Raw genomic sequence first — 26,161 nt, forward strand, 5'->3', positions numbered from 1 at the left:
TTTTTTCATTTTTATTATTATAAATATATTATTCTAAATGCTATATATTTATATTATTATATTTTATTATTAAAAATCTTTGCTCACTCGCATCTTTTTTCTCCCTCAGGTTTACAGCTCAGCCTCTGTCCCATATCTGGTTGAGGAGACTGTGGATAATCCAGGTACTATGCCTTTAGATGCCTAGACACACATTAAAATGATGTACAGTAAAAATTACTAGTAATTTTAACTACTAATTATTTAGTAAATTACTAATTGTCATTTCATGTCGTTTAGAACATCACCAGTGGGAAAAAAGGTGTGAATGCATCCTCAAAGCCCTTGTGAGGGAGTACACGGTAAGCTATTTACTTTTTTTTTTTTTTTTTACATTTTGCATTTTCCTCTTAAACCAATTCCTCCTTTCACCTTTAATCTGTTGGTAAACGTTTTATTTTTTTACTTGACATTTTTAGGATGCTGGACATGATGAAGCACAAACCTTGATGTACAACACCACCTTATGAATCTACAGTAGTTACATTAACATTTAGCAGACTCTTTTGTCTAAAGTGACATACAATTAAGGAGACATTCAGCAAATCAACAAGAAGAGGCATTACACCCAAGATGTGCTAATTATACAAAGAATGTTAAGAATTAAGAATGCTTTTACATGTGGTTTGTCAAGTCCACTCACCTGTGTGAAGCAGACTTCATGCACAATGTTTTTTTGTGTGTCTGGTGAAAGTGTCTGGTGCAAATGTGCAGAAATGGTGCCCAGAGAGATGAATGTGTCTAGCTATTGCATGTTCTGTGATGGTTGGTCTAATTTATGGTGTAATGCTGATCGTGTTACTTTGCTTTAAGGTGGTAATCTTTCTTTGAACACCTGAAGTGTTATCTGCTTTTTCAGTGTAAAGAAGGTACAGCATAGTTTACAAAAGAAGACTTAATTTTTCTAAGTATATTTTTGTAACTCATTTAATGGCAGAATATTATTTTAAATGTTTTTTGTAATATATTTGAAAAGTGTAATTTGAAAAGTTTTTGTAATTTGAAAAGTGTACTTTATGATGTTTTTGTAAGCTTATTTTTGTAAATCATTTATTGTTTTTAATTTACTTCATACTTATTTTAATAGTATATTGTACATACAGTATTTTAACTTATTGTAATAAGTGAAGATACAGATAAAGACTGTATCTTGCTGGGAAATTTGTAAAACTGTAAAAATGCTATTGAATAAACTCAATGAAACGGAAACTGTTTTTTTTATTTGGTTAAACATAACAATATAAATTTTAGAATAATTGAACTTAAATAACTACATTGATTAAAGATAAATTATGAATGTTACATTGATTGAACTAAACAACATTACATTACCTTTATGTAACTAACTTAAGTTCACTAAAATAAATATTCTTTCTTAAAGGTAACTTAACTCGGTTACGTGGAACCAGTGGACAAAAAAAAGTTAATTATAGCCAACATATCATTTTTTTGAGTGTATGTTATCCGAACCGTGTTCAGGCCTGTTTCACGGATCGTTTGAGAGGTGCGAGTACTCTAAATTGGGCTCAGGCACGGTTCACTTGGCCAGCCCTTGTCCGGTTGGAAGAAGTGTGCCAGAGCGTGGTTCACTTGGGCAATAGCGCGGTACGCTTGTGTGTGAGAGCAAAACGTGCTTGAGGCCAAAACTAAAAGAGAGACGTGACTTTTAACGGACTGTTTGATATGGATTTATCAATCATTCTTACGGTTCAATGGTCGCAAACTGTCGTAGATTATTAAAGACGCAAACCCATCACTGCACGAAAGCTGCACACCTTCAGCAAACCTCCTAATTCCTGCAGCACGTGGACTATGACTGTTTATGAGCGTCAAAAGTGGCTGATCTGTTCGGCAAAATATTTGAAAGCGTGTCACTACATATCAAACAACTTAAACGATATAACTAAAGAAATCTCCACTGTGCTAAGCGAGTGCACTTACTGAACAGCGCAGCGTCGATGACGTAAGCGTGCCCAGGCCCGAATGTAATGTGAGTGCGGGCCTTCGGGGAGACGGGAGAGGGGAAAAACGTGCCTATGCCCGGTTCAAGGCAACTGTACATAGTGTGAGTACACCCTTAATGTCATTTCATGCCTGTGGATTTCTAGAGTCAAAGAAGACATTTTTAAGAAATTTGGTAACGACAACACTCGAGCCCATAGACAATTCTCTTTATACTGACAATTCTTTTATATTTCACAACATAAGAGCGAACACATGAACTGTGTCTTTAATATTTGATCATTAAAGTCTGCAAAATTCCACTTACAATATGATTCCCAAACTTATCAATATCTTTAGGTAACTACTGTTTATAACAAGAATTAGATGCAGTGCTTACCAAAAACCTTTTTTTCTTCCAAATTTACCCAATCTGAGAGGAAACAAGAATAAAAGTGAAAAACAATGTGCTCTCCCTCCAAATGCCTAAAGGGAGCACTTTTGCATCTACTGATCGCTATCATACAGATAAAAATCTTGCAAGCTTTCGTAACCTAAATCCTCTGGACTTAAACGCCCTGCGAGTCTAAACAGTGAAGCGGCCATTGAGGAGATTCAACACTCATTGTTTCATGAGACAGACATTCCTTGACCAATTAGAATTCCTTTCATGGGCCCAGGGGGGAGAGAGCAGCACAGCTGGAGGCGCTGGGTTTGTCTGCAGCCCGACAGTTCTCCACCTCTGCTGTGGACATCTCTTCCACAAACAAACTCTCAAGTGGCCACAGAGGAGATGTTGCGAGACACAAACACATCTGTGTAAAGTAAAGCCCCGCTCATTCAGAGCTCTCTTGTTTGTGTGGGAACAAAATGTCTTTATATGGTGTCGTAATCGCTTCCATCAAAGCATTCAGAGTGAAATGTTGGATGTCAAAATAGTTCTTTCAGGAAAAAGAGGGAACATGGATTATGTAGTAAATTATTGTACATCTACATAAAAAGCAAACTAACTCACTTTATAATAAATCAATGGCCATTAATGAAATGATCCACTTCACATTAAAGAAGAAAAACGCTGTTGGGTAATCTTAGTTCATTCAGATTAAAAAATTTTAAATTATATAAATGAATGCATCAAATTAATCGAATAGCATTTTTTTATTTAGTAAGTTGTATTAGGGAATTTTATGGCGCTAGATTATACTTCTGAAATAGTTAGACTCCATTTGTGACCACTTTTTGGGTGTAAAAAAATTTACATTTCAAACTTAAACTGTTATAAATTGTGACCGCTGTGGAGCACGTAAGCTTGGTCACTTTTGGCAGAGAAAAAGTTACAGAATTTTACAATTATTGCTATGAAAAGAGCCGATACGCTCAAAAAAATATGTTTGTTGTTTGTTACGTATTTATAAATTCCGTTTTTTCAAAAGGAGCGGAAACACAATTTTTGAGTTTTTTTGTGGGACAACTTAATTGTTTTATGTTCAATCCACTTAAATGTGAAAACTATAAGTTAAACTTAATTCCTTCATTTTGACCCTACAGAAATTAGTTGTGTAGAACCCAGCAGTTTTTACAGCGCATGGCAAAAATATTTCGATATAAGTTGATAATGCTTCCAGATTTGGTACATCTCTAATATCTATACACTTTTAGATTCCCATTGTTGCACATTTCTGCAGTGTGATTGGCTCCGAGATCAATATAGAGTAAAAAAAACTTCCAAGCTTATATTTGTTATTGACATCAATTTTATTGCGATTTGATATAATACCATTTATCGGCCATATCGTTATATGACGATATAAATCATCTTTATGGCATGAAATGTGTATATTAATTTTATTTTATTCTGTGTATACCACCAAATGTAAATAAGTGGGAGTGGCGAACTCACAAGCATTATGCATAAGGCCAAGAAAGACACTACATGGGAGACTGGCAGTGTTGCCAATCGCTTAATTTTTTCAACGAGAACTGATCACTTAGTTTCAGTATTTATCCATGAATTGTAATTGAGGAGTTCAAATGCAAGAACCTAGAAAATGCCATCTGAAATTTTCTTTCAAACTGAGAATTTTTTTCAGGCTCCTGTGTGTAGGTTTAGTAATAAACACATTTATAGCAAATAAGTCATTTTTATGGTCTTTAAAGTAAAATAATTCAACATAAACAAAGGAGGTTGAAAAATAAAAGTTTATTTTTGATGGACATTTCAGACAGCGCATAGAGGTTTTAGCATCTGAACTCTTGAATTGTTTTTATTTTGCATTTTTAAAGGAATAAAAAAAAAACAGTTTGATATTTCCTTAACCTTTTAACCGCCCACCAAGAAAAATATTTTTGGATTGCATTTCTTAACTCGTAATGTCGCTAGTTAAAACACTAAATCAATTTTTTCCCCCATAAACTTACCATAATCCCATAATTTCTACAATATTAACATGTACAAAAATGGTAGAAATGTTAATTTATAGTAAAACTACAGAAATTAATTCATATGCTATGAAAAATATGAAAGTATAAAGTCTAAGACTATTTTATATTTTAAAATATAAAAAAATAAACATTTTTGAATACCACATGAATTTTTTTGATGTATGCCGAAGTGGTGCGACAGGATTTTCTTTTTTTCTTTGTAAACCAACAATGCTGTATTGTGTTAACCATTCTTTAAAACTCTCTTTAAAATGACTTTAACGGTGATTATTTAAAACAGTAAAAAGATGGTCAACCGTGTGGTAGAGCAGGCAGTTATAGGGATAAAGTTTTTTTTTTTCCATAGGATAGTTTTGTATCAGAAGATGATGTGTGAAATGTTTATAATAATAAGGTCTGTCCACATAAAACTGTGAAAATGTGAGAGTGTAATTCGTTCATCCAAAGTCATATTTGGTTTACAATATTTATAGTAAAGTTAAAATAAAATACAAAAATAATCTAACAAGATTGAGTCATCTTCTTTCCTTAAATATTTAAGCTTAGTTATTTCACAAAGCTTATTTATTGCACACCTTTTAGTAAATTCTCTGGAATAACTACCCTCATAATAAAACTATATCATGAAGGATATCATCTAACGTGAAATAAACTTTCTTCATTTATATCTGATGTGGTTATTTTTGACTAAAACACCACAAGCATTTGCATTTTAAAAACACTTTCTTATCATGATAATCACATTTTTGCTTGTTTCCTTTGGTGTGTGTTTGTGTTAATTGTAATGTGCCAAAACGTTTAGTTTTTCATACCATTATGAAGAAAAATATGAAAATAAATGACTGAACCGCAGCAGAGCATTAACGTTCATTTCAGCATTTACCAAACTACTGCAAAAGTTGTATATTTTAAAGTAGTCTCTGAGCTAACATTGACAATGAACTGTTGTACTCTGTAAACAAAAGATAAAAACGGTTCAATTCAAGTTTACTTCGTTAATAATTATAATAATAAAGCAGCTTCACAAAGGGTACACATCATTACTACAACCAAAATCAACAAACCACTGTAACAAACACATTGCTCAATATAAATGAAGGGCATAAACATTTACAAATGAAACTTCTCTTTTAAAATCTAATCCACTAGAATAAAGAATAAAACTTTCAATCTGGTCTGTACTGAGTCTATAATAAAATGCAAACCACATAACCATATCATTTTGCGTTTACTAGTCTTCCTATTTCACAAACGCTTTTAAGGGCACAGATAAGTCAACATCAGATCTGCTTTAAAAAAATAAAAAGACAACTGTAAAAGCACTCCTCCAGGGCACTGTCACCATGTCTGTGATGATATCAATGAGATCAGTATGCATCTATCATATCCTGTTCGTTTCCAAGCAAAGAGCGGTTTCAAAAGAGTAAGTTAAGGAAAAAAATCCTCCCCCAAAAAACCCATCTGTGGATTGTGAAACAGTACACTATCACATAAAGATCAACCCCATAGTTAGCTTACTTCCGAAAGCAAGCACAGCGCAATAAGCAAAACATTAATGAACAGTCTGTCACGTATTAAAATCTTAATTTACAACGAAGACACTGGCGTCCAGATGAGGGGAAACCGAGAAAACAGCTGCCTCTGCCTCATCCGGTTTATACTCAGCTGATTTATGACTAATCCAACCTAACAAACCGTGCACGGGGAGCTGCTTTCGGCTGATAACGTTCACACAAGTGCAAATAAAGCAGGTCCACTGACTATTGTACTGTTTATTAAATAAAAAAGGGATGCTTCTCCTGTTAGCATGCGTTTAGCATGAAGAGACAGGGCTGCAGCAACTCGCCCCAGCAGAAGCTAGCAGGATCCTCGCTTAGCGTTTTACACACATTTGCGACCGACACACAGTTATAAGCTAACCAAACGTACAAAATGATAACTAACAACAAATTAGTACATTAAAGCGATAAATTAGCGTATTAGAGGGTGTTTTACCTGTCAGTCGGATTTTGATGCTTGACCCGTTCCTTCGAGTCCCAGGATTCGACATCACTCCCACAAAATAACCAACGAACTTTCTCTCAGGATAAACCCAAGACGCTCGCTTCACGAGGATATAAAAACGTATAAAAACACGCGACGCGTTCGTGTGGCCTGTGCATGTGTTTCTCGGCGATAAAACGGTATTATTTCCGTCTGGCAAATCCCCTGTAGCTTTCAGACTTAACAACACAGGCTAACATTTTTTGAGCTCAACGGCGTTCTGACATCACGTTAGTACAGCTGTACGTGCACGTACCCGCGGCTGGGCGTGCGCGCGCTCTTCTTCCTGGCGCTGGAAGTCCGTTTGTGTTGTGTGATGTAAAAAAGGATATTAGTCATGTGTGTCCTGATTTCGAATTATGCTATGAAATTTCGTGCTTTGCGTGTTTTTCCAGCCACGTCAGCTGAAGTGAATTGATGTATTTTTTAAGTAGACCAAATGTTATTAAGATTAGATAGATCTAAACAACAATAAAAAGGATTTATTAATAAAATAAATACAGGATAGATAGATAGATAGATAGATAGATAGATAGATAGATAGATAGATAGATAGATAGATAGATAGATAGATAGATAGATAGATAGATAGATAGATAGATAGATAGATAGATGCATGGATGGATGAATAGATGGATGGATGGATGGATGGATGGATGAAAGGATGGATGGATGGATGGATGGATGGATAGATAGATAGATAGATAGATAGATAGATAGATAGATAGATAGATAGATAGATAGATAGATAGATAGATAGATAGATAGATAGATAGATAGATAGATATGAATGGATGGATAGACAGACAGACAGACACATAGATAGATAGATAGATAGATAGATAGATAGATAGATAGATAGATAGATAGATAGATAGATAGATAGATAGATAGATAGATAGATAGATAGATAGATAGATATGGATGGATAGATAGATAGATGCATGGATGGATGAATAGATGCATGGATGGATGGATAGATGGATGGATGGATGAAAGGATGGATGGATGGATGGATGGATGGATGGATGAAAGGATGGATGGATGGATAAATGTAGAGATAGATAGATAGATAGATAGATAGATAGATAGATAGATAGATAGATAGATAGATAGATAGATAGATAGATAGATAGATAGATAGATAGATAGATAGATAGATAGATAGATAGATAGATAGATATGGATGGATAGATAGATAGATGCATGGATGGATGAATAGATGCATGGATGGATGGATAGATGCATAGATGGATGGATGGATGAAAGGATGGATGGATGGATGGATGGATAGATGGATGAAAGGATGGATGGATGGATAAATGTAGAGATAGATAGATAGATAGATAGATAGATAGATAGATAGATAGATAGATAGATAGATAGATAGATAGATAGATAGATAGATAGATAGATAGATAGATAGATAGATAGATAGATAGATAGATAGATAGATAGATAGATAGATAGATGCATGGATGGATGAATAGATGCATGGATGGATGGATAGATGCATAGATGGATGGATGGATGAATAGATGCATGGATGGATGGATGGATGGATGAAAGGATGGATGGATGGATAAATGTAGAGATAGATAGATAGATAGATAGATAGATAGATAGATAGATAGATAGATAGATAGATAGATAGATAGATAGATAGATAGATAGATAGATAGATAGATAGATAGATAGATAGATAGATAGATAGATAGATAGATAGATAGATAGATAGATAGATAGATAGATAGATAGATAGATAGATAGATGACTGCATGGATCTGGGGCAGATTGATGAATTTTTTTTGTCATTTTCGCAGCATCCATAACATTTTAAGTGACCTGATTAGCATTAGAGGTTGTTGTTTTGAGTTTGAGTAAGATATTGAGATGATGGATGCAGATGATTTCCATTAAATTTGCATGATTGTGATTGTATTAATTGCGGCTTGATAATTGTCGCGTTGTAGAAGCAAATAAGGTTAGCCTGAGCAATAGTGGAAGGGATTGGATTTGAGGACTTTAGCAACTGGAAACAATAGAGCCATTTAACAGTGTTGTGCAGAAGAAAAGCCAATCCACGTAAACAGCAGGCTAATGAGGGTGGCAGGCCACACACTGGCCTTTTTCAATCCGTCACCACTTTAATGAGCAGAGAGCCATTGTACTCTTGGCATAATAATGAAATGTATTTGATCTGAAGACTCATTAAAATGGAAACAAATACATATTAATGCAATTAATTAAATCAGTTCATTGTGTGGGATGCAACGTGGCTTAATGAGGTACATCTGAAGATGAAACATTGACATAAATGTAAACATTAGAATGTATTGACTGATCAGTTTAATTATGGAAGGTTTTGACACTTTATTCCTCACATAGATATTGATATGATATTGAATAATAGCTCAGTATGAAATGGTCATTTGACTCTAAGGAAATTACAATAGCTATACTATAATAAATATATCGGTCACTCTTTTATAATATGCACATAATTCACAATAAATATGTAATGAATATTCAGAAAAATAGCTTCAGGTATTAACTGTGGATGCATTTGTGTGATTTAGTTGCACTAGAAAGTGATTATAGCACTGGCAGTAATAATTAAATGCCAGAAATGAACTGTGAATCAAATCAGTCATTTAAAACGTCCATCAACAGTCAAAGCAAATGAAAATGTGTATGCTGTAAGCCACTCCAAATGTGAAAAAAGGCAATCGGATTATGGGAAGACGCGTTATTGACATAATTAATCAATGGAGATGTTGACGTGGCTCACTTCTGCCATCTCTTGGTCATAACAAGGAAAGAAAGACAGGATTTGATTGGCAGCTAAATTAGTCAAGGGCCTCTGAAACTGAAAGGACAAATATGTTATAGCGAAAAACACTATGTTTTCTAGTAGCCTAGAAGTGTTGTTTTAATTAAATCTTGAATAAACCCATAAGCACTTTGTAATGTGGTAGGCTTTGAAGGAGAAAACCATGTCTATAATGGGAACTTTTTGGTTTTATTGTTAGTTGATTTATTTTCCTTTGGCTGAGTCCCTTTATTGATCAGTGGTCGCCAGCGGAATGAACCGCCAACTTCAACATATGTTTTACACAGCAGATGCCCTTACAGCTGCAACCCAGTTGGCCTACTAGGACATACACACTCATTCACACACAAAAACGGATAATTTAGCTAACCCAATTCACCTGTAGAGCATGTCATTGGACTTGTGGGGGAAACCCATCCCAACACGGGGAGAACATGCAAACTGCACACAGAAATGCCAACTGACCCAGCCGGGACTCGAACCAGCAACCTTCTTGCTGTGAGGCGACAGTGGTTTTAATATACACAGGTAAAAACAATTGTTCACATATTTAAATGATTCTGCTGATTTGTGATTTAGCCGCTGTATAACTATTTGAAAAATCAAGTTTAGCAACCTCAGAATATACAGGCCTACTGGCTGGTTTGAGAAGCTAATTAATGTGTGCGGTAGTCAGAAATAGCTTGTGTGTATCCGGGGAGGAGCATATGTGTTTACAGCTTTGAGTTAGTCTTAATGATCCCCTAATGTGTCCACACATGCTTGAAATGGAATATTCCACCAGGCGCTCACACACTGTGTGTGAGATAATAACACAACATCACAATCAAGACATCACAAACAAAGCTGCTACAATTACAGTGTCCCTATAGATGTACAAGGAACAATAAGCTGATGACAGGAGCAATAAGCAATCATTTGATCCTCCATAGTGTGTGTGTGTGTGTGTGTACATATAAATGGAGACTAATGAACAATTTGTATTCTGCTGTAATAAGAGAACATTTGTAAAAAATAAATAAATAAATAAATAAGTGTATATATATATATATGTATATATATATATATATATTGTTTTACATATTAATTTTCCTCCAGCTTAGTCCCTTTATTCATCAGGGTATGAACTGCCAGCTTATCCAGCATAAGTTTTACACAGTGGATGCTCTCCCAGAACTAGGAAACATCCATAAACATTTACACTGCAGCCCTCTATTAAGAGTTTAACACCCCTGCTTTAAGATATTTGTAAAACAATGTATAGTTAAAATGAAGGCATAAGAATATTTTTATTATAATAATCTGCTTAAGAATTATATGTGCACATTTTGATCAGTTTAATACAGCCATTTATCAATTTAATACCTCTATTCTGTGTTGAAAACAGTAATGAGCTTACAATAGGGTATATGCCGAAGCATGCTAATAGGACTTTTAATTTGCCAGTAACCTGGTTAACCGCTTCCGGTAAACTGTATGGCAATGCAAAAATCGGTGCGTTTAAGGTCAGTTTTCTTAAAAAATCAGCAATCTCCACTGGCTGAGTGATATCCAATATAAAGTGGGTCTCAGATTGTACAAGAAGCTCTGCATTAAATTACATTTCCCCCCGCCATGTCTTTATAATATGAGCATTTAATTTACCCCAGTATATTTAATGGAGCTTCTGTGCTAGCCTGCCGATTCTGACAGGCGAGTGCGAGTAAAAGGCCTTTTGTCTTGTTTTACGGTTGAACAACTAAATGAATGCCAAAGTTTATTTAACTGAATGTATTTTAATTACATTACAACATCGATGCTTTAAAACAATCACAATACCAGGGGCCTCATGTACGAAGACTTGCGTGGAAATCTTACTAAAACATTGCGTACGCACAAAGCTGTAAATGTGCGTACGCAGAAAAAAATTCAGATGTATGAAACACTGCGTACGCCGAATCTCACGCATATTCTTTTGTACATCTGAATGAACGTGAAACTGAGCGCAACATGCACGAGCACAAAACCCCTCCCTGCCTCCTCCCCCGTATGAATATGCTAATGACTATGCTAATGTCAAAACCCAACGAAAAAGCAATGGCAAAAGCAAGCAAAAAGAGAAACTTTGAACAGAAAGTGAAATGGAGGTGCTGCTTTCGGAGGTAGACCGGAGAAAAGCGGTGTTATTTGCAAGTTTGTTCGGCGGAATTAACAACAAAAGAAAAAAAATAGAGTGGGAGAGTTTAGCTGATACGGTTAACACAGTTGGGTCTGAACATCGCACTGAGTGCATTTAAGAAAGAAATAGTGTGGTTTATATCTATAAAATGTTGCAGTACCCTTAGTAGTCTCAGTGGCGCAGCTCATACGACGCATGTGTTCATGAATTGTCATGTTCGAGCATAAACTCGGTTCGAATCCAGCGTCTGATGAACTCTTTCTTCTTTTTTTTCCCGCTACATATCAGATTTTGCCCACTATTTATCACGAGAAAGACAAGTAGGAATCATCAATAAGTTTGTGCATCATATTTTATTTGCACATTTATTGAATGGAAATGTTTCTGATTCACGCATGCAAATTCATCTTCAGATAGTGTCTTTATAGCAATGTGCATGCGGTAGATCGCTCAGATTACATTGGGAAAACAGGCGACCGCTGCAAATTGTGCTTTAATGTTTAGCTGGTCAAATGTATGGTATGGAAATCTTACATACCTACTAGATGAACCCGTCTCATACAGCTGCCATTGCAAGGATCAGACACTTTGTAGAGAAGAATTTAACACAACTGCCTCTAGGAGTCGCCAATGGAAATAAAACAGACACGCACAAAAAATGTGCGTACGCCTGCCAGAAAGGTGCCGTGAACCTGCGCACATTCCCACGTTCAGTTCATTGTTAGTAAATCCAAACGTGAGCGATTCTGAGCGTGAAACCTGGCGTACGCAAAGTTTTTGTGCGTACGCAGCGTTGATACATGAGGCCCCAGGTCACCGGAAGTGAATCAGTATCCGAACATCACTAGCTCGGCATATACCCTATTATCATAAATTTCTACTGGAGAAACCAATGCCAATGCCAACAAGACAGAGAACAGCAGAAAGGTCACGCTGAACTCTGCCAATGTGTCTGCCACCAGAAGACAACCAGACTTAGAAGTCGAGAAAATGATCCTGATGTCCTCTCTGTGGAACGACACAGCAAGGATTTACACTAAATCACTTATCTAAAGACCTCTGCACATGCTAAAGCCAACAGAAACAACATTTTGGAATATTAAACACAAAAAAATGCCTAATGGAAATGAGATGATGCTCAAAAATGTTGACAATGTAAATAAAAACGTGCGTTACTGAGTAGGATCTATTTTTTTGCATAATGACTAAATACTGACTACATTTCCGCATGCACATCAAAACAGTCATGTGATTTTGTTTTGGGGAAGGCATTGTGCCGAAACGTTTGTGTTTTGTATCACCCGAAGAATGTAAAATAAAAACTGTATGAAGCAATTGTTTGGCGAGTGCGAATCATGACCTTTTTGAACAATAGCATTAAAAAGATTAACGCACCAAAAACGTTTTTTAAAACCGTGAGCCCGCAGGGAAAACTTCATTACTCTACGCATGTGATTTTGTTTTAAAGAATCAAGTGTTAATAAAAATGGCCATGATGGGACAGTATTAACGGACAAACAAGTAGACTGACCACATTTTAAAACATCTGAAATATGGTTTTGATCATTCTGAAATTCCTCAACTAAAGTCCATCAAGTGGTCCAGTATTATTACGTCCCAAAACTTTGTTGAGTGTCTGAGCTCCCAAAAAGCATTCTCATGCCTCTGAATGCCTTTAGACATTCATTCATCTGCTGAGGCGCAAATCATTTGTTTAAGAATCAAAAATGTCCGCAGTGACTTCTACGACCACAGCAAATTGTTTTTCTTTTCGATATTTGGCTGCAATTTATCAGGAAGTGACCCCCAACATGCAAATGAAAAGCCATCAGCCTTTCAATCTTTTTTTTTTTCATAGGCTTGGTGTGTTACATTGAATTAACACCACAGCAATTGCGTCAGATGCAGCACATTGATTTTATAGCACCAGGTTAAACTTTCTGACACCTTTATGTCAATCAAATACATTCAAAATAAACACAGACCACAACTGAACATTGAGAATGATCTCTAAGTGGCGATCTCCAAAATTAAACCAAGAATAGACTTGAGCTGAAAACGTAGTGCCCACCAGTCTCTAACTGATGTTAATATTAAATTAAACAAATTATTAAATGACTATAAAAATGATATCATTGTTGGACTGTAGCACTTTTTGTGTTGTCAATATGCTTGTGTTTATAAAGGCCTATTTTTGTGTGTGCAACATTTGTATATTTATAAGCACCTCCAAGAAATGTGGGGATCTTGAGTCACTGGCATTGTTTTTTGCTAGTCGTGTCTACAAATTTGGCAATCCCTTCTTTATTTACAAATTTTTATGCAATATTCAATGTTTAATTTTCATCATTGGATGGAAACATAGCTAGTGATTGGGAAGATTTTAAGATCAGTAAAAGACATTTGTTATAACATGTAATTTAGGCATTTTCAAAGATGTAGAAGTCCATTTTGAACTGGTGCTTGATGATGTTGGAACTGCTGGATCCTCAGCCAAAGAAAGTCACATGTTGATTATATCAACACATGCCAGGTGGGATAGAGCGTTGCAGGATGGCTATACAAAAACAAAGATCCACTGAGTGAAACAGTGGTGGGCCTGTTGCAGTCATCCATGCCTCTTTTGGCTCAGCTCTTCAAAGCAGAGGAAGCTGCACATGGGGCAAAAAAAAGAGCAGATAAAGGTCTTCCTTCTAAACCGTCTCTGCTTTCTATAGGGTATACTAGTCACTTATAAGCATAAAAAAATATATTGACTTCTCTTAAAAACATGCACTTGTTTAAGTTCATGTTTCCTGTGGTGCTGGTCATAACAGGACCAGCTGTATAAACTGTAAAACTATGGTTGCCTTAAATTTTTAAGTATAATTAAATAAACCTTAGGAGTAATTTTACCATGCACAGTTTTTATAACTTTAAAAACAGCTTGCAGCAGTTTAAGCAGTCATTACAGTGCAAAACAGTAGCTCTCTTTCATGTAATGCAAGCTAAAATGAGAAGAGTACATAAAATCCATGCTATTAAATTTAAAAAGATTTGAAAAATGTAAAAAAATTACAAATCATTAACTCTCCCTTCACTTCATTCATTCATTTTCTTTTCAGATTAGTCCCTTTATAAACCTGTGGTCGCCACAGTGGAATGAACCGCCAACTTATCCAACACATGTTTTACACAGCGGATGCCCTTCCAGCTGCAACCCATTAATGGGAAACACCTATACACTTCCATTCACACACATACACTACGGACGATTTAGCTTACCCAATTCACCAATACCGCATGTCATGAATTTTTTTATATATAAATGATAATAATATTGCTCAGGAGAAAACAACAGACATGGTAAAGGGATATCAAGTTTATTATATAATATACAGCACTTTTTAATAAACTTTAAACTGTCTTATAGTAAATTGATAAACTGTAATAGATACTGTAGTATACTAATTCTAATATTTGACATGTGGCAAGCACATGTGAGAAAGCGAAGACGATTTGGGCTTTAGGTGGCCTTGTAAACAACTAGTGCACAGGGTAAATTGTGCTCTTCTTCTTGGATTTGTGGATGTTCAACAAAACGATGACAAGGTTTGTTTGAGCTCGGGTCGATCATGGCTCATTATTATATGTATATATTATTACACTGAAATGTCTCGGCTGTGTATTTAAAAATGGCGCTTTTTTTTTTCGGCTTTCAAAAACATAACAATTTAGGCCAAACTTAATCCAAACATAATCTTGCACAAACGGACTGAGCCACGTTAGATATACAGTAAATCAAATATAAAAATGAAAAAAAAGAAAGAAACAAACATACAAACAAAATAAATGTATAAAAAAACTTAACAAAAAAAGAACAACATACTGTGCAGACATCAAACAGAAACTCTGTAAGGGGTTAAATAAAACCATATTCTTGAAATGAATCATACAATTCGTCACCTTAGAATTATAAGGTTCTATCTGACATTTTTGTTAAAATTGAGTTATTGACATATTTTATTTAAATGACAACTTATTTACATTATTGGATGTTTTTTATAAGCTGTTTACATTTTAAGACTTTTTAGTTAAAAAACAAATGTTACACACATACTGTTTGCTATGGAATGTAAAAACTTGAGCTCATTATCTCAAAATCATTCAGAACACAGATATAGAACCATATAATTCCAAGGTGATGAATTGTTTAGCCATCTCATCCTTCATTATTTTCAAAGCTTCTACATAGGTGGCAAACTCCTTATTAAAGACAATCGAGGAGCTGTTTGCAAAATCTTGCATTTGTGAATAAAGAATTGAAGTAAAATGAGAGAACAATTTGCAGTTAAGTCATCTTCTTTGCTGTCCAAATGTACTCCAAATTTTACAATGTTACAATGAAGAAATAGATGTTCAACAGTTTCAATATCACTATTGCAGAATTGGCAAACATTGCAATTCACATTAAATCTTTTTCTCAGAAACTCCTCCGCAGGGTAAATATCATACATAATTTTAAAATGTACTTTGTACAAATATTTGCATCTAATTTTTTTAACTAAATTCTTATTAAAAGGTTGGAAAATATAATTAGTTTGAATAGGTCCAGGATAGCATTCCTGTATAAGACACTTTCTAATAAACGTATTTGTACATTTCTTGTCCACAAAATTTAACTTACCTAATTTAATATCCATAATTTTTGGTGTTACAGTGGAAGAAATGGCGACGCAATGGCACAGTAGTGCTATCGCCTCACAGCAAGAAGGTCGCTGGTTTGAGCCTCGGCTCAGTTGGCGTTTCTGTGTGGAGTTTGCATGTTCTCCTTTCGTTCCTTTCGTTTCCTCCACACAGTCCAAAGACATGCGGTACAGGTGAATTGGGTAGGCTAAATTGTCTGAAGTGTATGAGTCTGTGTGGATGTTTCCCAGAGATGGGTTGCAGCTGGAAGGTCATCCGCTGCGTAAAACAATGCTGGATAAGTTGGCGGTTAATTCTGCTGTGGCGCCCCAGATTAATAAAGGGACTAAGCTGACAAGAAAATGAATAAATGAATGGCTGTGGAAGAAAATCTTTTTTAACACACTTAAATTTAAAGATAGTACCAAGCTCATTGCAGCTAACAAAACAACCATTCTTACCCAAAATATGCAGTACTGACCAAATATTGCACTTCCTTTGGTTTCATACTCCTGGCTTGTGAATGACGTATCTCTGTAAACCAATAGCGTTCATCTGCGCGTCTCCGCCTTTTGGTACCCTTCTGTTGTGCTGCTAGGTACCCTTTCAAAAAGATACCCAAAATGTGGTATGGTACGGTTTGCTTTTTGGTACCTTTTGACTGTGGAAATGCCCATAAAAGCATACTGAACCATACCGTACTATACCACTCAGTAGAAACGGGCCATAATACTGCCTATAGTATAGTAGTATTAAGCTACAGTATTTTGTCATTTGTTTCTTTTTTATATTGTTGTTTTACTACAGCAACTATAGAATTATCATGACAGATAATTTCAAGTACTTTAACATGATCAAAAAACACTACAGTACTTAACTATAAATTACTATAATATGCTAATATATAATAAATAATAAAAGAGATTGTTGTTAAATTTTTAAATAAAAAATAATCAGCATTTTTTAATTTTCAGGATCTAAATAAAGTGCATATAGCGTATAAAAGCATACAACTAGATGACAAAGCAGAATTTCAGCGTAAAAGGATATTCAGGATATAAAACAGACATTAAAGTAGGAAAAGCAAGTTGCATGCCAGAGTCTGAAGTGCTCGAACGCACAAACTAATGGACCCAAGAAAAATCTTGGAAAGATAGAAGTCAATTCTGGCAAAGTCGGAGAAGGAAAAACAGGTGAAAGCAATCAAGGTTCGCACTAAAATATGGTTGTAAATTCCCCACACATCTGTTATCATGTGTGAAATCAAGCAAACATGTGTTATTGATTGACAAATTAAAACAAAGTAACATAACGATCTGAAATGATTCAGTTTATTGGCTCTAAAATACCTGCTGTGGCCCTTTAGGACCTGGATGTGCAAAATCTGACAGGAGACCATAGCCAGCGGGATGCAAGAAAAGCCAAGGCCTAAAAGGAAAAGAAACATCTAGAGAAATTTCAGCAGGTAGAGAAAGCTGTGCTATTATTGGCCTATAATTAAATCTCTTATCACTGACATGCAAGATCTCATCACTGATTTGAAGAAAGTTAAATAAGTTTTAATTAAAATCTGAGAGATTCCATTGACAGCCTATGTCACAGTCACTTCAAAGGTCCAGAAAGACCTTTGAACATCCTGTCTGTAAAGAGGAACAGGCATATTGAAGAATAGTTGATATTTTCCCCGTTATTTCATAGGATGAAAGTGGATGCATATCATGTTCTTTTTGCCCAACCTCATATTAATCTCGAGTACCTATAGAGCAGTACTACATTCATCCTTTCTTTGAAAAGCATTTAGTTTTTAAATAGTTTTGAAGTCAAAGCTTTCCAATTCTCTTTGAAAAAACAGGAGGTGTATCTACTGTACTGAGTGAGCAGTACGCAGTCTGCAGCCACATCCTGTGATATCGATATACATGAAACAACGGAACAACTCTGTAACTGTAACCTTTTGACACACAACAGTGTGATCAGTCTAGGTTGGTTCCTGGAGGGTACGATCACACCAGTGTGATTAAAGCGTTCAGTAGGTCATTGATCACCTGATAAATTTAAATCTGCTCTCCCACATTGGTTATAAGAAAGTAAGAAACACGACCAAGCATTTGTCAAAAATAAAAAATAAAAAACTTCCAATGCTTTCAATAAAATAACATTTGCTTAGGTTGCAGACTTTTTAATACACGGATTTGGCTAAAGTATTTAAAACTTACATGTGAAAGTGTTAAACTAACTGGCTGAACAAGACCAGCTTTCCCTATAAAGGCACATCTAAAGGCACACTCACACTGGTCCTGCACTTGATTTTCAGTGGGAAGCACCCAAGAGAAGGATTTCTGCCCTTGTTTGCGTAACTAAGGGCCTGGGGTAAAATGTATTTTTTGCAAAACTAGACCCTGAAGTATGATTTTTTTGTAAGTGTTACTTCCAAATTGTTGTCTGAAAACTGACCCATGTTTGAGCATCAGTGTCCTTTGACAGTATAAATAACTCTGAATGCAAGAAATAGCTTAGGGTTGAGTCACACAGACTGGTTTAAAGCGATAGTTCACTCAAAAATATAAATGACCTCATCATTTACTTACTCTCATGTGGCTTTAAACCTTTATGAGTTTCTTCTGCTAAACTCAAACGAATGGATACTGGTACCAATAAACTTCCAAAGCAGGAAAAACAAAGTTACTATGGGAATCAATGGGTCCCAGAAACCAGCTCTTGACAAAATATACTCTTTTGAGTTCAACAGAGGCATCGCGATGGCACAGTGGTTAACACTGTCACCTCACAGCAAGAAGCTCACTTTTTTGAGCCTCGGCTGGGTCAGTTGGCATTTCTGTGTGGAGTTAGCATGTTCTCCCCATGTTTGCGTGGGTGTCCTTCGTGTGCTCCGGTTTCCCCACAAGTTCAAAGACATGCGCTATAGGTGAATTGGGTAAGCTAAATTATCTGTAGAGTATGTGTGTAAATGAGAGTGGTTAGGTGTTTCCCAGTGATGGGCTGCAGCTGGAAGGGTATCCACTGCATAAAACATAAGCTGGAAAAGTTTAGGGTTCATTCCGTCAACCCCTGATTAACAAAGGGAGTAAGTCAAAAGAAAATGAATGTATGAATGAATGTGTTCAACAGATTAAAGAAACATACAACTGAACAAGTGAGGTAAATGATGACAGAATTTTCATTTCTTTTGAACAGTCAACTTTAATGGTGTTTTCACTAACCTTCTGGCTGAGTTAAAACAGTGTAATAATGAACATGTACAGATGTTTATATTTACCCATTAATAAGTATATGTTGGTTTATGTCAAAGGGGCGGGGCTTCATCTTTAAAAGGCAGCTCCAAACTCAAATTTGGGGTCAGTTAACCTGGCGAGAAAGCGACCTACTCTGATGCCGTAAGCAATTTGTTACCTGTCTCTGTATAATAGTGTGGTTTTACATATCGTTTTTTTGTTGTGTATTTGTTCTCTTATTTTTGGTTATTTTGTTACTTTGCTGGGGGTTTTTGGGGGGTTATTTTGGTTTTCACACTCGTACACTGTAAATAAACCATCACTTTGCACATTACATCACCCAGTAAGCATTTTTTTGTTTTTAAAAGTTGTCTAACAGGCGTCTAAACATAGCCGTCTTGGCTAAAACAAGGCTAAATTTGGGCTGTCAGTGAAAATCTAATAGACGTCTAAGCATAGGCCAAAACTAGACTAGTCATCTGTCTATTGTATGACTAGTTTTGGGCTATTTTTAGACGCCTATTAGATTTTCACTGACAATTTAGCTTTGTTTTATCCAAGCTGTCTAAGTTTAGATGTCTATTAGACATCTATTAAACACAAAATTGTTTTCTGGGCAGCGAGTAGTGCCATAATTTCTTTTCGAGGTTTTCTCAGATTACCATACATCAAGAACCCATATGAACCATCCTGGTTCGTCAACCTCACACCTTTTAATGGTGTTTTCACAAACCTTCTGGCCTTTGGAGCAACTGTGACACAGTCAACGAAGGAGCAGAAACCTCTCAGATGTCTAATAAGTGTCTTCAATTGTGTTCAGAGGACCAATGACAGTCTTAGGTGCACTGTTAACCCTTACTGTAGATTATGCAGTAAATAACTGTAAAATAGCCAGTGTTTAGCTGTAATGAAAAGAAACAGTATTTTACTGTAAAAGGAGCAGGATTTGTATGAAATTCTGTAGTGCAAAGAATAAATTACAGTAATTTACTCTATGTACCATTACAGATATTTACTGTGATAATAAATGGTAAATTACTGTTCAACCATTACTGCCCCATCTACTCTAATGCTTTATGTTCCTATTTTATATTTATTTTATCTCTGTGTTTTCTTTGGTTCCTTTTATGTTTTTAACATTGAGTATCAGGAGTCAACCAATGCCACAGAGCTTATTAAAAGGTAAGTGTAAGATATGGACGAAATGCATTTAAAGGCAAAAATATTCACACAGAGCAAAGAAATTGTCACAATAATTTTTATAACTTTGTTTACTTTTTCTACAATTAATCTAATTTAATTGCCTAGTTTGACCTATAGTTAAGATTTTAAATTGCACTTTCAACTGAATATTAGTATTTTGCTAAATAACTAGTAAAAATGTGTTATTTAAAAAAAAAAAAAAAAAAAATATATATATATATATATATATATATATATATATATATATATATATATATATATATATATATATATATATCTTAAACAACACGCACATACATTTTTGCAGAGACTCAATGAATTTGTCTGGAAAACTGGCAAGTAAAAGTGCCATTAACAGTATAAAGGCTTTCCTAAATAAATGTATAAATCATGATATTTGTTGTGTTTTTTATTATTACTACAGATTTGGAACGACATGAGAATCAGATTATTTATTTATTTATTTTTTTCTATGGATGAAGTTTATATTATAGTATATTTTTATTGTTTTTATTAAACGATATGTGCATAACTGTGATAAATGTAGGCAGTTGCTTTGAAAATATGCTATGTACCAGGGGTGTCAAACTCCTGGAAGGCCACAGCCTAGTAGAATTTAGTTCCAGCCCTCCTTCAACACACTACCTTTAGATTTAGTTTGATCAGGTGTGTTTAATTAGTATATCTGCACTGTTACTCTGTAGATTGTGCAGTAAATAACTGTAAAAAACAATGATTTAGGCATCACCACACACACCCACAGGCTGTCCGTCTTATTCTAAACACAAAGGTGTTAGAAAGAGTTTTCAGAAAATGCTGGCCCTTTAAGAGAGCCAGGTGTTTGATTTGTTTACTGCTGAGTGTGCTCTATTCTCTGTCCATCAATTCAGATGTAGAGTCTGATATGTTTTAGGCTTTAAATAAGAATCTAAAATGAGTAAGTAAAATGTGTTCAAATGTTTTTGTGGGTTTCTAAAATAAGGCTGTGTTTTAAGTTATATTGTTGTTATCTTGAACAGTGTACTTTAAAGCTACATTGTTAGCTAGTTAGCCTCTCCTCATATAACTTCTTACATTACTTTTGTTTAAGTATATGTATTTATTGGATATTGCATACTGCCATAATGTACAGATGCTAACAGTTGTATGTATCTTTCTGGCAACTAAGCCAAAATTAAATTCCATCATCTCAGTAAGGTAACATGTGCACATCATCACAGGGAATTACAAAAACATGATACACATAGCCATCCACACACAAAAGCTCCACTGTCCGGTCCCAGGTTGTGAGTTTGTTGCTAAGTATTTTTCAGAGCAGTGTTTCCACCTATGAATTTATATTTGAAACAATAAAAAAGTTTGTTGTCATGAGATAATTATAACAATAAAAGATTGGATCCTTTGGTTTTTCGGTGTTGCCAACTTTATTTTTGTTTTCTATAATTATTTTAAACTTTTTGAGATTTGACAGGGCTGTTAATTATTTAAAACTTTAAAATTTAAATTAATTATTTTGTGTTTTTTGCTGTTCATTTTTTTTTTTTTTTTTTTTTGCATGGTCAGCATTGAGGAGAGAGTAACACATTTCACTGCAGCACTTTGTGTGTGTGTTTATTGGATATGTGATTGTGATAAATGTTAGCAGGTGCTTTAAAAGTATGCTATATACCAGGGGTGCTTAATCCTGTTCCTGGAGATCTACGTTCCTGCAGATTTCAGTTGCTATCCATATCAAACACACCTAAACCAATTAATTAGGACCTGAACACCACGTGATAATTACAGGCAGTTGTGTTTGATATGGGTAGCAACTGAAATCTGCAGGAAGGTAGATATCCAGGAACAGGATTAAGCACCCCTGCTATATACCATGGGGGTCAAACTCCAAGTTCTTGAAGAACTGAAGGGCAGCTGAGTTTAGTTCCCACCCTGCTTCAACATTACCTGTAGATTTCTAACGAGCCTTAATTAGTTTTATCAGGTGTGTTTAATTAGTTACAGCTTAAAGTCCCGGTCACACTGCACTTTTCTCCCTATAGACTTCCATTCATACGCATGTGAATGCTGCAGACCTGGAATGCATGCTCATGCGACAAATTTTACAGTTTGCAGCATTGGAAAGTTCAAGCTTGGAGAACTCTGAACTGCAAAATCACATCATGTGATTGCTTGAGACTAATCAAAGATCAAACCATGACCTCTCTGAACAAAAATTATGGACCAGTTGCTTGCTTTTTCAATCTCTTAATATTTTGTTTAATCCCACTCCTTTTCGCAGAGCCATATGACATATGCATTTTGCATGCTTAAACGTTAGTTTGACTGCATCCTTGCTGTGCAGACCTGTGGCTCTCAGTAATATGTAAGATGATATTTATATCTGCTGATATCTTAATTTTGTTACACATTTTCTGTTTTATATTTGTTTGCTGCCAAAACAATAAAATAAATTTGTCAGAATTTACAACTTAATTAATTTAAAGAATTAATAACAGGTAAGAATACTAATTAATTTTAGTAACACCTTGACATACTATTGTGTATGCAGTATAATGCTGTGAGTTGTAACACTACAGTACAGTAATTAACTGTACACAGTTTCCAGTTAGTTACCACTATTGCTCTATTACAGTAATTAACTGGCAACACTGTTGCCAGCTACTCACTGCAATTTGGTTACAGTAAACAACTGGCAACACTGTTGCCAGCCGCTCACTGTAATGGTTCAGTTTCAGTAATTAACTGGCAACACTGTTGCCAGTTACTTACCTTAACCAAACTTTTACTGTGAGTAGCTGGCAACAGTGTTGCCAGTGTTCTACTGTGAAAAAGCCTGGTAAGGTCTAACAGTGTGTATGAAACAACATGAGGGTGAGTAATTGATGACAAAATTTTTATTATTGGGTGTACTAGCACTTTAATGTCTACCTACTTTAAGGATGGTTTGAAAGTACCAATAGAATGCATAATTTATGAAAGAAATGTACAGTTTGCTTCGATTTCAGTCCGGTGCATCGGCACCATTTCTAGAAAAAAAGCACTGTAACTATTATATAATGTAGTCGGCAGTGTTAGGAATTGCAGACAGACCCTGAAAGCTCCCAGAAGCAATACTGTCTCTTGATGACACTGGTGTAAAATATCAGCACTGCTTATTAGGAGCTCCTCGATCATCTGGAAACTGTTAGAAAAGATGAAAAGAGCATTTGTGGTATTGTGGGCTCTTTGTGAAGAATTATTTAGTATCAGTAACAATAGATTTTGTTTTCGGTAACCTTTAACCTGTTTTTTGCATCTGAAGGAAAAACATCAGCGTACAACAGACTCCTTCTTAGACTTCCTTTAAGCTTGTCTGGAGGAAAAGGTCAGAGGTTCTGGTGAAGGTTTGAGGAACAAGACTATAATGGAATTAGAGTGAAATTGAGATCCAGGCACCAAGATCCATATAAAGACTTTCGCTGGAGGCTACAAATTTTATAATTACATAAATATATATTTATTAATGATAATAATAATAATAATAATACATTTGGCTTCACTTGAGTATAAAAGTAATAGCAGAGCAGATTTCACCGTTTTTTGCCAAACTTGAATGTCTGAAGCTTCAGGTTGTATTCACTTGCAGTTATTTTGACTAGTAGCTTGCTGACGGACGTTTAAAATTTGTATTTTTCAACATAATATTTAAAATCATAATTATAAACAGGGTTGTAGTGCAAGCAGTTTTACCATTTACTGCTCTTTGATTTTCTTAGTTACTGGGAATAAACGTCTCGCACATTTGCAGAAATTCTGATTCTGCATTGCACAAATGTCATCTTAGTGACTGAAAACAAGGAGTGTGTAGTGTAGAAACTCTGAACATAAAACAGTGGATAACAAGTGTCACAATAAGTATGACAATGTCAGTTGTGGACAAATGTTTACTAAGTAAAATACACAACCTTCATTTCACCTGCTGGAAAGAAGAAACGGACAGCTTGCTGAGGTAACAAGGATGTAGAATCCATATTAAAGAGATGGCTTACATATTTACAGCATCGACTCAACTCGTGCATCATTGGCCCTGTTTATAATTGGTATTAAGATATATTTTTAATTCTATCACAATTGAACAAAGTTAAATACAGTTGTAAACTACATTAACCTTTAATTGTAAGTTTTGGTTGAAGTTTTGGGTTTTATTCCAAGTCCTGATATACAGTCAAAAAAGGACTTGCTATTTGTTCAAATGACTTATTTAAAATAAGAAACAAGTTCTTAAGTTTCTTTGGGACAACTTACTGTTTATATTAAATCCACTTATATTTGAAAAAACTGTTAAGTTAACTTGACAACATAAAGCTCCTCTGTATCATTTCCCATTATCTAATTACAAGTTTACATCGTCACCTTGGAATTATAAGGTTTTTGCATTCCATAGCAGCAGTATTTGTGTAATTTTGAAAAAATGTCAGATAGAACCTTATAATTCTAGGCTGACAATATGCTAAAAAATATACCTGTCCATTTACTTGAGAAATGTCACAATATTAAATAACTTAAATATTAAATATGCAGATACCTTAAACAATTAATTTTATCAAAAAGTTATAGCTATTTATTCATGTTTTTCTTTACAGAAATAAATAATATTTGACTACAAATTAGATTTTTTGTTTGCATGCAATGTCTGTGAACTGGTGCATTTCTTTAGTGAAATACATATTTGTGATTGCTCTGTTTCATGAATAAATTTGTTAATCATTTAACATCATCCAAAGCAACATAAAAAATACGATTTCAGTCACCAGAACAAGATTTAATGGTCAAAGGCACTTCTGATGTCCTAATAGCTTGTTAATAAAATTTATTTGCACGCAATAACATAGAAACATTGAAATTGTATGAATGCTGCATTCATCCAAATAAGGAAGTAATTAATAAATATTGAATTATATTATTGCTGTATAAATATTTATTATTGCTGGTGATTTTTTTTCCAGACTGATCTTTTTTGCTTTATAAGCTTTATATATCACCAGGAACCACTGGTATTATTTTAGTTTTACCTGTATATGATTCTTGACACTCAAACTACTCCAAAAAATTAATTCCGGATCATTTACTTGTCCTCCACTTGTTCTAACCCTGTTTTTGTGAAGTTTTTCCATCTGTTAACCACAAAGAAAAATATAATAAACAATGTTGGGGAAAACACAGCCATAGACCCTTTCCACAAGACTGTTAAGATGCAATTAACAGTCTTCAGCATCTTAAATGCCTACAAGTTTTTAATATTTTGATTTTTTTTAAATGTATGTATATTTATATGTATTTATGTATGTATTATATAATCTTTGCATCAAATTAGAAAAAACTAATTATCGTTTGTATGAGGCATTTCAAATGCAGCGTCTATGGACAGAGTAAATTTGATGTTAATCTCTCTTCTGGCTGCCTTTTTAGTCTCACAGTATTTCTTCCACATTCTGACAATCTTGAGAACACAATTGTTGAGCGTTTCTTTTATTTCAGCAAATAGGATTGTAAAAAAAAAATATTTTATTGTACTCTGCACTCTCAGAAATAAAGGTACAGGAACTGTCAGTGGGGCAGTACCTT

General features: G+C 34.8%; 1 protein-coding gene across 8 annotated transcripts in view; it reads right to left on the minus strand.

Moving 5' to 3' along the window:
- smurf1 (SMAD specific E3 ubiquitin protein ligase 1) overlaps nucleotides 1–12,406 on the minus strand; it is an 86,061-nt gene extending 73,655 nt beyond the window's left edge. For 3 of the 8 annotated variants that reach the window (XM_087242115.1, XM_087242113.1, XM_087242111.1), the window contains exon 1: nucleotides 6,418–6,690. In XM_087242115.1, coding sequence (XP_087098241.1) covers nucleotides 6,418–6,472 — 55 coding nt within the window. In that variant the 5' untranslated portion in view covers nucleotides 6,473–6,690. 8 annotated transcript variants of the gene reach the window in all.
- Nucleotides 12,407–26,161: the final 13,755 nt, after the last annotated feature.

This window comes from Danio rerio, chromosome 3 (assembly GCF_052040795.2).
Source record: "Danio rerio strain M-AB ecotype USA chromosome 3, GRCz13ab, whole genome shotgun sequence".
Classification (NCBI taxonomy): Eukaryota; Metazoa; Chordata; class Actinopteri; order Cypriniformes; family Danionidae; genus Danio; species Danio rerio.